The sequence below is a fragment of the Sebastes umbrosus genome, chromosome 1 (genome assembly GCF_015220745.1).
Source record: "Sebastes umbrosus isolate fSebUmb1 chromosome 1, fSebUmb1.pri, whole genome shotgun sequence".
NCBI classification, from domain to species: Eukaryota; Metazoa; Chordata; class Actinopteri; order Perciformes; family Sebastidae; genus Sebastes; species Sebastes umbrosus.
The window spans coordinates 12,335,444-12,352,079 of record NC_051269.1 but is presented as its reverse complement, the minus strand read 5'-3'; the positions used below and the strand labels follow the sequence as shown (position 1 = coordinate 12,352,079).

Below are 16,636 nucleotides of genomic sequence, written 5' to 3'. Positions count from 1 at the left end.
GGTCTGCTCGTCCCTACATCACGTGGTGCAGGCACCCGAACGAGTCACGAGCAACAATGACTAACACGGCCAGGTGTGTTTGTTGGAACAAAGTGGTGGGAATCGGACCACTGGTCTCTGTGGTGGTGGTGGGAGGAACAATATAGCCTTTTTGTGTGTTTATCTGACATCAATATAATTATGAAGGATAGTGACACCAGTGAACAACTAGAAACCAGTTCTCCAAAATCCTTTTTTAGGACTAATTTTAACATCCTCTCTGGAAAAACACAATATGAGCAGCGTCTGTTTACTAGAGATTTTGTGTTGACACAACAGCCTCTCCCGGTTATCGGCTTACTGTCTTACTAAGTAATGCATTAAAACATGAAGGCTCATCAATCATTTTGCTCAAGATTCACTGTTTAATGTTGTACAAGTACCCCAGATCCCCAGGTTTCTGCCCACTCTCACTGTTTGAAATTCAAAGGTAGATTAAATTTAGAAATATCTGACATCATCCAAGGTGATGATCCAACTGAAGCAAAACAAACCTCCATGTGAAAATAGGAGATAACGTTGTGACATGTTGTCAGAAAGCAGGTTAGAGAAACAGCTTTAAACATGCAGGTTGCACTTGTTAATTTCATTTCTTTTATGAATGATAATGATCATGTCATAGACAGATTTGCCACTGATATAGTGAGGCTTGTAAAATTGCACATAATAAAGTCCTATAATTTAAATAGTTGTGTCATTTAAATTATAGATAATGTGAAAATAAATGAAGCATCAATTACCACTTCAGGCTTCATTTATCATCAGATTTCTTCATGAGCTTAATATGCCAGGAAAATAAGATCCTCTATTCCTTGATTTAGCGATCCAAAACAGAGAGCTTAGTAAGAATCCTTCACAGACGATGATCTATTCTAAGACGAGACATATCACCACTCCGTCGTCTTTCTGAGTCCAATTTTAGTCATTTATGTGGTCAGACAGACTTATTCTCTCACTACCACGGCATCCTCAGTGGAAAACACAAATGTACTACCTTTCACCTGTGGCTTTGTTGGGTTTTCCTCCATACCATGACCTTTATTTAATGCCATCCATTCTCTTTCTTCCATGCAACAATGCAGGTCAGTGGCATCTGCCGTCCAAAAATAACCAGGCTTTGACCCTTTTGCCTGACACTTTGAAGGGACTCATACCGGATTCACAGAATCAATAATTTGGATTGGCTGTGTGGGGAAATAGTCTACTCATGCAAGTGAGGTACAGTAAAAGTAAAAATATACATTTATTCCTAATTCAACCTTCCTCATATCTTTGCTCTCACACAGGTCTTTCAAGCCTGACTTCGTCTTGGTGCGCCAGCACGCCTTCAGCATGGCCCAGAACGAGGATTTTAGGAACTTGATCATCGGTCTGCAGTACGCGGGCGTCCCCTCAGTCAACTCTCTGGACTCCATCTACAACCTCTGCGACAAACCCTGGGCTGTAAGCACTTTCAGCAAAACTAATTTACACCTGCAACAACCTACAAAGCATTTCATTTACTACTCTGTACATTACAAAGACATGGAAAGATGTTTTTAATGGAGTATTTATTCTCTAGACTTTTTGGGGCTCCAAGCACAGTTTAAAAAAAACCACTATGACATTGAGTATTGCCATCTGAATAATGTCACTGTTCTGTACTGTTATAATACACATTATATATACTCAGTCAACTACCTGTGTTAACTCTCTCTTGCTGTTTTTCTTTCTCTCTCCATTGTCCTCGTCTCCACCAGTTTTCCCAACTGATCAATAATCAGAAGAGGCTGGGTTCAGATAAGATCCCTCTCATTGATCAGACTTTCTACCCCAACTACAAAGACATGGTAAGATTTACAAGTTTTATATTGTCAGTAACCCTTCAGCAAACTCACACCTCCAAAACACCAGCTTCACAACAAATGGTCAAATGTCTCCATTAATGATCTTGAGATTTAGATATTTATATGAATGTGTTTTTAGTACTTTAACTATTTGTCTCGGGGCGATGAGGCATTCTCTAAAAGCAGGAGATAATGTTGTCTGCCAAATACTGTAGATTTTAGGATATCAATGGTAAAATGAAAATTCATATTTTATTTTGAATTACTTACTCAAAAGTGCATTTTACTATATTTCTAGCATAAATACTAACGTTTGGTATATACAAGTGTTTACCACAAAGCTGAGAATATGCTTTAAACTGTAAAAGCACAAGTTGAGATATTTTTCTATTTAGCTACTGTTGAAGCCCCAATTCCCTAAATTCAATTCATTGCAGTTACTGCTTGGTACTTTCATGTTTTAATGTCTGAAATGCCCTGAGGTAAGTATTATTATGTTTGTGTTGAGGTCACAGAACAATTACAAAATAAGACAAATATAAAATATAGTAACTAACTATATATAACACTCATGAGGAAGCTGACCTTGCTTATTTTCGTTATGTATTTTACTTACTATATTCACTAGAGCGTTTAAGGTGGAGTATAAGAAAAACACACTTTGCTCTGAAGGCACCAGAGTGCTTTTTCACTACTGCTCTGGCTTGTTAGAGATATTCTGTAACAGTAGCAACCCTTGGAAAAGGAAAAATCCTGTCACCTCTGAGCTTTCTTTGAAGTACTGTAAGGAGTCTTATGTTCTAACATTTTGGTTACTGAAGCGAAGAAAAGAAGAGTCAGTGTCACACTATTCCATTGAGACATTTTATATACAATATTTTTTGGTACATGGAAATAGAAAACTCTATATAGACAGAAACAGAGACATAAATACAAACCCAAACAATTCTTTCAGTATAAAACAAACATGAAATTGTTTGACAACGCTTCACTAAAGCCACACAGTTATAATGCATTATTACTCATGTCATGAAAGTCTAAATTTAATTATTAACATATTTCAAAATGGTATGTTTCAAACGTATCAGACAAATTACTGCATTGCGCAGCTTAAATTTAAATATTTTGTTGTTCAACGTGACTCTAATATTATCTTTGAATAGTGGTTCATGCATGAAGGTAGCAGTTGATAATGCATTTTAATCTGTATGACTTCAGTGAAGTAATCCAGTAACAAGACAGGGGTCAATTCAGATTTGGGTCTTTTAATAAATGTTGAGTCGTTACATTAAATAATGTCTATAAAACAACAATTAAATCACTAATTCACAAATATTATTTCTCTTTTTATCGGTTAACGTCTTGTGCCAAAGTTTTTAACTATCTTTTCTTGAACTTGAACATTGAGGAGAATCCACTTCCTGTTTTTAAGTTTAAAAACAGTGAATTGAACCTTGTCCTGTTACATCATTTCCTCAAAGGAGAGGTGGCTTGGCGTCTACGGGGTGGCAGTGCTGTTGTTAAAGCGCTGGATTAGATTTTTGGCACAGGAAATAGTACAGAGTTCAACCGAGGAAACTAAACACACGAAACCACAAGATAACAACTTCTATGCTATAAGACAAGATCTGGTTAGCCTTTAAAATGTTAATTCTCACTCAAGTACAATATTTACATTCTCAGCAATTTGAGAGTATAAACTGTGATGATTTAGATGTACAAAAATTATATAATGAATGTGTCAGATTTTGTCAAAATAGAATTAATTAGGGGACGTCTGGTGCAATGAAAACATTTTCATTTGCATGGGGCAGTTATTCAGTAATATATAGGTAATAATTCAACACCAGAATATGTTGGGAAAAGATGGCCGTGCTACTGTCTACCTGCAAAACATTAGTGCACAGAAGATTTGTTTACAGTTGTAAAATAAACTTTGCAATGCAGGATTGTGGCGAAAGTTAGCAGCTTTTTTCTACTATTTTCGGTAAATGTCCAACTTCCTTGTACTCTCAGTAAATGCATAACTTAAATGACTACGTAACCTTATGAAGTTATGCATAAACAAACACGAGTATTAAGTATTCGTCAAGATTATGCATTTACCATCAGGCGACTATTGACTTAGGGGAGAATATAATTTGCAGTGGACGCTCTGCTGCTATTCTTATTGTGGAAAACAGCGAGTGAAGTGGAATGTGTGAGAGCGAGAAAATGAGTCAGAGGAATGCTGAAAGCTCCTGCAGTTTACAAAGATTTTCTTAGCATTGCTGTAGCAACCACCTGAACTCTGCTAACAGAAGCTCAGCGTTGGGTTAAACTCCCTCAAGTGTAAAAAAAAAATCAGCCAATTTTTTCACTGAAATCAGTTGCTACTTTGCACGCCAAATTTGAGCTACATAAGCAAAAGCAGGAAATGTTTCTCAGGACTTTGCAGGAGTGAAATGGAGTAAAATGAGATCAGAAGCAAATTCAGAAGTAATTCTGAAATCAGAATTACAGGTCAAGGGTCAGCCATGTCCAGGAAGTCTTTCTCAGGTGGGGGTCCGCCCCGGTACCAGCTACAGGTCGTGTCGGAGCGGCGGATGCAGGCGTACTGCCGAGCCTGCTCCCCATTTAGGCTGTTATCCAGCAGCCAGTCAGTCCACAAGCACTCGTTTTCTCCTGTAGACGCACACGGGACCGTGTAACAGGTGTTGATCTGTGGATAGAAGAGTTTTTGAGTCATCCGTTTACTCACTCACTGCTTCTCATTATTTGTTCCTGAAGTTCCCCTGTGTTATGAATAAGAGTTTTGTTGGGGTGGATTTTGGAAGAAAACTGGAGTGTGAAAACGCATGATGCTAGGAACAAGTGTTGATTGGAAAAAGAACACACTTGAAAGTCTTATATTTGTACTGAAATGGAAAGCAAGTTTGAGCCAGAGTGAGAGATGAGAAACGTGATCTTTTTTGTGATCTGTTGCTTTGTTTCTTGAGGCATCTCTGAGGCTGATAGATGAGTGGGACAAATATTAATATGTATGAATAGAGAACAAACAGTCCTTACTCACTCTGCATTCACAGCCCATCTGGTATCTGTAGTTGAGATTCTTCTTCTGCGACAGTGACAAGTTGTCCCAAGACTCCACTAGGTCGCATTGGCCAATAGAAATCCTCCCATCACTCCACATACTTCCTGTTTAGTGACATCACAACACCGTCATTGAAAATGTCATCTTGCATTCAGCAAATCAAGTTATGTTGCTGTATTTTAGGGATATAAGAAAATATCGAGTATCACGATATGTTTAGTGGTACTGTATCGATTCTTGAAAACACTGCATCGATTTTTAATTAATAGTTTACATGCACAGATTAACTCAGTCAATACTGTGACAGTTTTCCTAACATTAGATTTAAATATGGCCTTGCTTACAGTATCGCAATATATTGAATCGTAACCCCTGTATCGTGATACATATTGTATCGCCAGACTCTTGCCAATATTCCCTGCTGTATTTAACAGCCTTAAAGATTATTATTTACTGTAATAGCAATCATTAGTTTACAGCTGTTCAATAGAGTTCCGGTTGAGTAATATAACCGTGACTGCCGAAAATGTGGTCAATATTTTATAATGTTTACAACATACTTGTTAGAAGACATTTTCAGAAATACACATATTTACTTTCTTGCCAAGAGTTGCATGAGAACATAACTCTCATATGTGTACGGTTAGCTTGGCTAAGCAAAAAACTTGAAAGAGGGGGAAACAGCCTGGTTCTTGGATTTTGTGCAGATTAAACAAACAAGATACAGTATAACGTGTTAATTGGTGAGCTTTAGAGGTGCTGGTAGTTGTCATATCGATCTTCTCATCTAAATCTCAGCAGAATAGAAAGCGAATGAACATTAGTGCCCAAAAATGTCTAACTTTCTGTTGCTTTTTCCTACTAAACGTGCAATATAAAAACTGAGCAGTGCATACTGTACCTGAGAGCAAATACCCTGCTTTATTGTTGGAGTCTAGTTTGACTCCACACAGTGAGGAGAAGACCGGAGTGTACACGTACTGGATGTCCTTGGCCTTGTCGAAACCTTTGAACATCTGAACATACAGGGTGAAGAGAGTAGAGAGGGAAAAGGGAAGGTATAAGCATGGCCTAATGGGAATTAAATACACCCTACGCATGTAGCAGCAATGTAAGCAGGAATAATAACAGGACTAGAACAACTTGTATATGTCCCCAGAATATAGTCCTGCTCAGTATTCATTATAAACACCATACAGCCAAGTGGAGACAGCCAAACAGAACGTGTTTCCTTTTCCTGACAGACTATCTGTAGCCAATACCCACATCAATTATACAGCTACAGACAGCAGCATGAACGGTAAAGATGATGTACGTCTTCACCGGCAGCAGCTGCTACTGCTGTCCAGAGATCTCACCTTGATCATTTTGATTTCATATTGGATCATCTTCATGTAAGGTGAGGAGCTGTTGCTAGGCGACACAATCTTCTCTCCGGAGATCTTTGCCCTTATCACTGTCAGGAAGAGGAAATGGCAGAAGTAAAGGAGGATTAAGATTAATTGAAATGCCAAATAAGTGCAGGAGGCAAGATAAGAACGTGATTTACATGCCGGAGACAACGGAAAACATTCTGAATTATCTTGTTTATGATCAATAAGTTAGAGGCTTTTTCCTTCTCTCTATTGTTAGATAAACAGACAGATGTGTTTTTTTTTTCTTCATTTTTCTCCTCCTATGTCCTTTTCTATCATTTTTCTCGTCGCTCGTCTTTCTCCACACACAGACAGTGAAGCAATCCCTCTCAGTAGTGATACAGGATGTGTCCCTCCTCTCCTCTGGGAGGGAAATCAAAACCCACATGGAATAACAAGTAGCTCTCTGCTTGCACACTCTCATTAACTGACTCCACACACACACACACACACACACATTTATGTATATAGTATATACCACACGCATACGTACTCACGCCAAACCATGTTTGGCACAGAAGTGACTTCACATTATTTGATCCCGTACTGTAAATCAAGTACAGGGGTAAAGTAGCAGGATAATTAGCCTGTGGTTTTTCAACAGGAAGGTAACAGTGAAGTCGTATAATTTTACGTCTCATTTAGAGACAAAACACTCATTACGCTTCAAATATTACTAATGTTGCACGTTTAACTCACACAGACCACAACATGCAGTTCACACTGTGCCAAATCAAACAGTTGTTATTCCAGACTTTGCTACAGAACCACTTTTCTTCCTTCCATCAAACCCATAAATTCTGCACTTTTAGACATCTGCATGACTCATTATGTTAACCGCCAAATTAATTTCACTGTCAAACATTTCCTATAGGCTGCATGCTGGGGCATAACCAATAGGCTTAATCAATCAAACATAATTAAGTTAACAATTGTAGCTTTCTCTCAGGTTATCAAAGGTACTACACAGTGACTTTGAATGACAGCTGCATTAAACATGAACTAACATTAACAGAAAGGCAGTGACAACACACAAGAACAATGCTTAGAGTGCTTATCAGAAAACTGTAGTAAGGCTGTAGTAAAACCAAAAATACAAGAGCCAAAGTGTGAGGAAGGGATTAAATGGTGTGCTTATCCGCTCTACAGGTTACAGGTTACAGGTAACATTTAAAAAAAGGTCCTGTTCACAACGAGCACATCCACAATGGACAGTCCTGGAAGCTACTAGGATAACGTCAGCAGCTCTGTCCTGCTTGTTGGATATGGGGAAGGTTACAATGAAGCAACTCCAGGCTAACTTGTTATCCGGATAGCGTTTAGTTCACCAAACAGATTGGTTAGTCCTCAACCTAAATGCCTTTTCTCTAATACGGTTCAAATTTAAGCATTCTGTTTGGAAATATGAGCATTAAAGCATAAATCTAATCTCTGTGTTGCTCGTTAGAGTATGTAAGCTAAGCAACTAAACAGTGTGTTAGAATAAACCAGTCTGATCTTACCTTTTCTGAATCATACTTTGTAACACAATGTCTAACTAGCTCTACACTGAAATACAAGAACAACACTTCTTATTATTTATGACTTCCAAAAGGATCAATAATTGGTGAGGATGCTGACTTTTCGCCTCAGACATGGCACTTTGGCCTCAGTGTTTTAGCACGATGTCATGTATATAGCCTTCAAGTGCATATTTAAGATGCATTTACTGGGTTCTCATTTCAAAAGGATTCAATAGGAAACATTAAATAGTCAGCCGGAGACATCGTTATCAGCCAGCTCATAAAGCTAACGTTTGCTTAATTAAAAACTGCTAATAAAATCTGTTAGTGACAGTCGTCATTTCAGCCAAACAAAATCAACTGCTGTCGGCTAGAAATGAAGATACAGCTTGATGGGCGTAGCAACAGTAATTTATGATACGTTCAGAGTACCAGCGACGAAAGCAAAAAAAATGGCCGGTGTGGCCAGCTCCATTGTCGGGGGAATCGCCAATGAAGTGTTGCTCAAGCACTCCTTGACGTCGTTATGTCTTTAAATAGCACCGGGGACTGGCTAACGGTATTTTTTTTAGATGGAACGGAACAGGGTGAAACAAAAACGTGATTGGTTGACGCTTCACTGCGTGATTAGAGCGCTGATAAAAGTTGAGATCAGCTCAACTTTACTTGTAGGGCGTTACAGTGTTGTTCCTAGTGTGAACACAGCTTAAGAAGAGCGGGGTTTAGCTAAGATGATTGATTGTACAGTTAATTATGTGTATAATCAACAACATAGATGTAATATACTTCAATATCTTTATTGTTTGACCTGCTGAGCGATGATGTAGATGCACCAGAGTGAGATGGAAAAAGAGAAGGGGAGAAACAGAGGCTCAAGTGACCTTGGTATAACCATGAAAGAAAGAGAAAAGCTACACTATAGACCGTTTCAACATAATTGCATTGCTAGGCAACAGCTTGGGTCCATATTTACTTCCTGTCAGCTTATGTCATTCCCATACAATGCAACAGGAATTAAACTGGGACACGTTTGGATTGTTTATGTTTACAACTGTGAAAATAAGAGAGGGAGAAAAAGTGTGATCTATCACCCCTCCTAGCCCTCAACTTCGCAACCCCTCCCCCACTTGTTTGGGCTTTTCGCCTCATCCTATAACGACACCACGGAGCTCAGTGTGTTCTGTGAAATTGGTTCAGGAGAAAAGGAGACTTTTTTTCTCAGTCGAACACACAAAAAGATAAAAAAAAACAGGCAGACAAACAAACGGCCAGACAGAAAGTTAATAGAAACTTGTGTGAGGTGTTACAGTTTAATCAGAGTGCACTGCATCGCCCACGGTGAGCAGCTGGTCCAAGGACGTCCACTTTATAGGAAATGTCAGAGAGCACAAGATGCTAGCTCATTATAACTTTATTATACCTAAATCTAATATTGTATTATTCATGAGGCTCAAACAGAGCATGGCAGTTCATCTGAAAACATTAGACCTGCATCCGTCAGTAGATTAATACAGTTGTAGGTGAAAAGATGTTAAAGGGTAACTTTTCTCCTTACCTATGTCTTGTTAGAAACAAGTAGATATCCATTGTAACAAGCACATTGATGCTCTATAATATTTACAATACACTTTACAGTGTCTGACCTCACAAGGACACACCTGCCTCTAAACTCATCTACACACATGTGCAGCTGTGACCTAAAAACTGCATGCAACAAATTAGAGCTCAGTTTGATTAATGGGTTATTACATTGGAGTGTCATGGATACATTTTCATCTATCATCGTCAAGTTCAGTTAACTAGGTATTGGTATTGGTATGGCTGTATCCATAAAGTACTGTACTTAAGTAGAATTTAGAGGTGCTTGTACTTGATTATTTCATTTTATGCAGCTCTATACTTCTACTATAGTATATTTGAGTTAAATGTATTTTTACTCCACTACAACATTTTGCTGGTAAATATTGAATAGTACTAGTATGATAGGTTGAAGTAGTATAGTAGTTTGATGTAACACCAAACTACTATACATTAAAATGCAGCTTAAAGGTCAATGTATCAATAATTTATAGCATAATAAGTACTTTTGATACTTGCTGCCCATACTTTTGTACTTCCGCTCAAGCTAAATTTTGCATGCAGGACTATTACTTGTAATAACCAATACTGGATAATACTGAATACGATATATCAGGCATTATTTTTTTCATATAAATGCATATACGTTTGATAAGGAGACATTGGTTATTAAACAACTGTGACCAAGAAATGTACGGAGGAGGAAATTTTACAACTGAAAAATAAACTTTGTCTCTGGTGGACAAACTTTGTAATGGAGACATAGTTCCTAAATTACCTCAAACATATTTTAGGTATTTGTACTATAATGTCTTGATACTTATTGGCCGACAAATAATCCAATATGATTTATCTGTGATAGGCCAAAGCTGCTCCGTTAGAACTCATATTGGATGGTCAACTAGCTTTGGAAACCCCCCCACACCTTTTTAACATCAGGTTAGTGAAGGCTGTGTCGGACATTTCTGTTACTTTCCGAAACCGACAATACGACATTCGCTCCCACTTGACACCATGATTGGCCATCTGGGTTTGAACAACACGTCATACAAACTAGTTTTGTTCAAGCATAACCCGACCCTGATATTTTCTATATATCGGCCCAGCAGACTTATCAGTCTAGCTCTACTTGTAAAGAAGTATTTGAATACTTCCACCACTAGTAAATGGTATTAAAAAAATGCAGCAAGTATTGTTTTTGTAGGCCAGTATCACATCTTCTATTATTCCATCAGCACTTACAATTACACCACTGAATAAGACTGTCACGCTCACTACACAGAAATACAGTGTACCAATGATGACTATCATAATATTGCCCTCTTTGTTCTGGTCAGCTCTTTGATCTGCACTTTCTTTGGCAAGAAGAAATATATCTGAAAGTAGATGAAGTGCTTTGGCAAATTAGCCCATTTAAATCTTCCATTCTGAGCAGAATAATGGGTCTATGTGGCCTATTAATGGTAAGTAATACACTACGGCATTACTATGCTCTGTGTAAGGATCAAATAGTTGGCAGTCTGAGCATTGGCCGTGAATGAGTGCAATATAGAAGAGGACAGAAATGCTATAGCCAATTAACCAAGAATAGTACAATCATTACAGCAGATCAGTGGTTTTAGTTGGATCACCTTCCAGACACAGTCGTTTTGGGGCAGTGATTGTGCATTTTAACGGCATTTATTGTAGCGATTACATGTAACAACTGAACAGCGAAACTCATTTCATTCCAAGTTTGTTGTCTCTTCCTAAAATGATTCTCTTGGCCCAGATTCTCTGAAATGTTTACCCCCCACCTAGACATCTTTGAACTGCACAGGCTAGGTTACCCGCTCAATTCAGTTGCTGCAGCTGTGTTATGAGCAGGAATAAGGACAGGCACGCCTGCAGAGTGAAAGTGGCCGTGCATCTGCCTCACAGCTACATATCCAAAGAGAAATATTGCAAACTTGTACCATGAGAACTGATGTAGTAACTAACTTCCCCCCTCCCTGATGAATCGGCACCCTTGTCATGCTCACAAAGCTGGACTGTCAGCGGGCTTTCACACTGATATTGTTAGTATGCAGACCATTAGGCCAAGCCTATAGACATGGAAATGAAGTGGGGAGAGAGAGGGAAAGAAAGAGAGAGAGATGGAGTAGGCTGTGTTGGCATGGCTTGGCCTCCGTCCAACACACTCACACACACACACACACTCATGCACACAATCTCAAATACACAAACATGGCACGGGAATCGTCCAAGGTTTGTCCAGATGGGATATTACTCAGATGTATAGCTTTATTCAAAGGACTCATCGACTCTGACAGCACTGTCAGGTCAACTAAAGGCCACCACCAGCCTATGCTTAGAAAACAACCAGGACAGACTAACAGCAGATGCCACCAAATGAAAGGTTTTCTTCAACACGCATAGTTGTAAACGAAGGATTTTCCTTGTTTGTTATTCATGGGTCCAAAAAGTTGCATCCTACCTGAAAGGGGCCACTGACTCTTGTATCCATTCAGACGTCAACTCATACATTTAAACACAGACCCAAGCCCTGAGCATATCCCGAGGAAATGGGATCCAATTACAAAGGAAACCTTTGGTTAATTGACTATTTGTGAAGTCCCACCCCTCATAGTTACTGTTGCTATGTCAACTTTCTGCTTCAGCACAGTTTACAACGATAACGGTGGCAGAATTACTGCTAGAAAGTCGTAGTCATTTTTGAAACAGTAGAACAACCTTGATTTCACACAGAGGTAGACAGAAAGAGCTTAACAATTCTAGCTAGTAAACGCTAATTTTGCCAATTGAAATGTTGTTTTTGTACTGCGAAGTAGAAATATTTAGCCCTAGTTTTACATGCAGTACAGTATGATGGGGGGGATTTAACTACAAACTGTTATTTATTCTGACATTTAGATGCAGAAAAAAATATACTTGGACAAGACAGAAGTTATGACGGTTATGCGATTTTTTACTTTACTGTTTCTATTTCCAAGGTGTTTGTTTCACTTTTAACATTACAAGAGAAAAGATTTGTTTGCTGGAGTGTTTACTTCCCCAGACCAGGACAAAGCTACTAACATAACTCTGATAGCAGCATCTCAAAACCGACTCCCACACAGGGGCTAAATACTAGACAGCAGATGTCTCAGTCCTGATGGAGGCTTTTTCGAACCTAACCTGTAATCCCACAAAATTATGCATTTAGATCATGATATGCTGCTCAGCTTTAGAGGTAATGCTTGTGAGTTAATAAGCCAAACATGCTAATGTTTGCATTTCACCTCACTGCGAAATCCACTTTTTGCACTGTTGCTCTTGAGTTTTTGGTTTCGGAAAGGATAATGCACACTTCAACATGTGGAAAAATCACAAACTCAAACGACCTACTGTAACTAGTTACAGTTGCTATGCTATGATTGGACAGCTGGGAGAGGAGTTTAGCAAATGGTCAATTGGAATCCATTTTGTTTGGGTCCAGTTGTGCAAACGCACATGGGATACGTTTTTCTTCAGGGCTTTCAGCCCGAAAGGGTTAATTTTAACCCAAACCATGATCTTCTCCTAAACCTAACCCAAGTAGGTTTGTTGCTTAAACCTAAGAAGATCTCTGCCCTGAAGGCAAACTTCTCCCATGTGCGGACAGAAACAGAGAAAAAGTGGTTCAACATATAATATTTGCTTATGCCCTGCATTACTTTATAACATGTTTTTTTCAATAGTTGTCGTTTATGAATGTCGGCTACACAATTTATGTGAGAATTCCATGCATGCACTGCTTTTGTGTCTTGTTAAAATGAGAACCAATGAGACCAAAAACTCGACCCAGTGCTATACCAGCGTAGACTGGAAAGTCTCGGTCTGTTCTAACTCATCGGGACTTTGCAAAGTGAGGCCTGTATGAAAACCTGAAATTGTTCAGTTGAAGAAAACAGAATAATCATACGGGACCTCCATCTCGCTCTTTGATGACACACTTCATACAGAAAACTCTGTCCTAAAAACACTGCCCCAAATACTCTCATTGTGTTCTCATAACCCAGATCTAATTTGGTGTTATGGCGGTTTTGAAAACAGGTCTCAGCCTCCATTTCAGACTGACTATCATTTTGAGACACATTTTACTTTGAGGGAGCTTACCCTCCCTAAACCCTGAAGGGAGAAACAAACCAATTAGAAAAACAAGACTAAAAGCAATTTCTTTGTCTACTTTCTCTTTCTCTGTGTGTCTCTCTCCTCTGCTGGAGTGTCACCTTTGACAGGAGCACATACTCCAGCTTTCCACAGTCTGGAGCCAAGTACTCAAAGTCAGAGCAGAGTGTTGGTTTTGGCCTGTGCTTAAACAAGAAAGAACTGGATGATGGGGAGACAGGCAGACAACCCGACAGACACCCCAACAGACAGACAGACAGACAGACAGACAGACAGAAAGTAGGCCGGGGCCTCTTGGCACTGGCTGTTTTTTTAGGGTTTGTTTTTGTGATAGAGAGCAAGTAAACTCAATTATATAACAACGAAAAACAGGCTGCCCTGTTGTCAAATAATAACAGGGCTGGTAGTGTTTTCATTTTGGTATATAAGAAAAAGAAAGGCCAGTCAGACAAACAACTATGTGTGTGCATGTATAATATCGTTCACTTATAACTGATATTGATCAATAATTAGTGCACTGACAGTCCACCACACAAATATTGTTTTGAAGCCATGCTATATAGTGCTTAAATAACTTAGACTGTCATCTGCATAAAACAGATCATTTCTATAAATACCATTGGAAAAAGCCAAAATTATTATAAATATTACTATTATTCAATTAACTACCATAAAAAGATCAGCCATGAGGCTCTATTGATTAGTTCTTGTCTCATAAAATCCAATTAAGTTGATCAATAAGCCAAATCATCAATGAGTCAGTTAAGACAGACTTGCATTCACAGTTTTTCCACTATACAGAAAACAGAAAACGAAATAGGTCTCCAGTTATTAACTCACCGATCTCAGCGCTGCAGAATAGCTGCTGTGGGTGTGCTGGGTGGCAGCTACATCCCTCCACAACTTCCTCCATGCCTGCACCGAGCAAAAGGAGCACCCAGAGCCCCAGATACGCACTCCGCTCCTGGAACATGGCTATGATGACTCTGGCTGCCTCTGACCGCTCCACCGCTCGACGAACGCTCGGCAAACCTCTTCTGATCCTGTTAAGTTCCACGGGAAAAGCAAATCGGGCAGCAACGCGGGGGAAGGATAAGACAGTAGAGTCGAAGGAGTAAGATGCTGAGCTGAAAAGGTGGCTGTGGATAGAAATGTTTGAAGTTTAAAGTACACCTCTGAATTCAAGCTGGAGCAAATAACTTGAGTCGAAGGGAAGCCTGCTGCTGCTGCCACTGCTCCTCTCTCTCTGTCTCTCTGTCTCTCTCTCCCTCTCTGTAGACAACACACAGAGAACTTACAATAGTTGGATCCCCTCACACTCTGGTCTTGAATGCTGAGAGGGTCGCACACAGGGAGCCTCTTATGTACTCAACAATTTAGGGACAGCCTCCTCAAACGCAGGGGGAAAAAAAACTACCATCCTTTGCCTCTTCCTGCACCCTCTTTTGATGTCCTCCCTCTTCTCCCATTGGCTACCGTAGGGGCATTCATGCAGTCAGTCATGAAAATGATGACCGATTAGTAAAGTATTGTTAGACCGGTTTGTGAAGCGTAATTATAAATGAGTTCCGTGTTCTTCTCTTTCAGATGCAGCTTGTGTGACCATCAGTGCAGCATCTGAGTCATAAAGCAAACAATATAATCATAACTGTTGATTAGTGTTCAGTTGTAGAGTACAAGTATTGCTGTATGGGTGGGAAATGACTAATGGCTTCATGATTCATTTTTAATAAAAAAAAGACATCTGAGCGCATGTCAGCACATCTGAAAACAAACATTAGTAAAGACTGAAAGAAACAGATTTAAATGAAAGAATACAGTTATAACGTTGAGAATGCTTGTAAACGAAAATGATCATAGATACACACTTGTTTTTGAGAGAGATGTAGATTGTGTTCATTTGGGAATCTGTACCGAACAGAGGCTATACAAATATCCTTTTTCTGCATCCGTTTCCATGTTTGAACTACATATTTGTTTTATTGTGTCAATATGTGCATTGCAGGACACATCTGTCGTCATCAGTCCTTTTGTATCACATTTTAAAGCTGCACTAATCAATATTTGTATTATTAAAGGTTCTCTATACGATATCCAGAGCATTAATAAAGCAGTTAACAACTATTTGCTATGTAAAGATATAGTGGAGTGATGTCTACCTGAGCAGAGAATGAAGTCACTCTCCCTCTGTGTGTTTGTTGTAGAGCTTTTCCGTGCTTTGTTGACATAGTTGGGTCGGCACTGACCGCTCCGCTCTGCACTGCTCTCATACGGTGGTTACAGCTGATAACGCCGTCCCAACCGACGACATCGTCGTGGAATTGTACCACCCACTTTCTGGTTCCCTCTGTTAGCTCTGTTAGCTTTTGACTTGTTTCTGCCGTTAGCTGCAAGCCGTCGGCTCAGCCGTTGCCATGTTGAGAGCCAGGGGGGGGCAATAGAATTGCTCCCAATCTCATATTTAGCACCTTTAACAATGATACAATGAACAACTTGTAATATGAGCATTTTAGCTACTTTCAGCTCATTTACTGACTAAGATCACTTTACTGTTTTGGTTCACTCTCATCGCTCTCATAGCATTTTGAGGAGCAGTAGGCAGCTGTTTTCAGTAAAATATAAACCCACTGTACACAACGTGTACATGCCTTACGGACAAAGTTAGTAAATAGCTGGTTTACATAGTGGAGCATTTAGTAGCTAAAGAGACAGCTATTCCTCTCAGGACTTGGTCTAAACCAGAGCAAAGCGATAATATTGGACTTTCATCTGTCAAGTGGACAGAAACACAATTCCATTCACGCTAATGCTGCTCTTTGTCCGCTGGTTGTGTAAAAAGGCAACTGTTTGCTTACCTGTTGTCATAAGGTGATAATGTGCATCTAATAATATATGTATATAATATGGTAATATGTGATCATATGTATGCTGTATTAACAGCTTCCTTGTGCATTTTTGTTTTTTCTAGAAATAATTGTTTAGTGAAACATGGCAAAATATGGCAGACAGTAACTCCAGTGCTATCCCCTCCTGGCAGATCTATATAATTAGTTT

The 16,636-nt window shown here is 39.2% G+C and overlaps 2 protein-coding genes across 5 annotated transcripts in view; one reads left to right on the top strand and one right to left on the bottom strand.

Annotated features, from left to right (window-relative positions):
* syn2b (synapsin IIb) overlaps positions 1-16,636 on the top strand; it is a 94,202-nt gene that overhangs the window by 57,834 nt on the left and 19,732 nt on the right. For both annotated transcript variants that reach the window (XM_037781949.1, XM_037781958.1), the window contains exons 4-5: positions 1,326-1,482; positions 1,779-1,868. In XM_037781949.1, coding sequence (XP_037637877.1) covers positions 1,326-1,482; positions 1,779-1,868 — 247 coding nt within the window. The remainder of the gene's footprint in view (positions 1-1,325; positions 1,483-1,778; positions 1,869-16,636) is intronic.
* LOC119495486 (metalloproteinase inhibitor 4-like) lies at positions 2,716-15,023 on the bottom strand. Of its 3 annotated transcripts, none has more exons than XM_037781984.1 (6): positions 14,881-15,023; positions 14,423-14,721; positions 6,297-6,394; positions 5,840-5,954; positions 4,918-5,042; positions 2,716-4,566 (listed from the first exon to the last, which is right to left on the bottom strand). In XM_037781984.1, exons 2-6 carry the CDS (start codon positions 14,553-14,555, stop codon positions 4,369-4,371), a joined length of 669 nt encoding a protein of 222 aa, XP_037637912.1. In that variant the 5' UTR covers positions 14,556-14,721; positions 14,881-15,023; the 3' UTR covers positions 2,716-4,368. The 3 variants fall into 3 exon arrangements, with proteins under 3 accessions (XP_037637912.1, XP_037637922.1, XP_037637932.1); XM_037781994.1 differs by having other exon boundaries at positions 14,423-14,625; positions 14,756-14,965; XM_037782004.1 differs by having other exon boundaries at positions 4,368-4,566; positions 4,914-5,042; positions 14,423-14,986.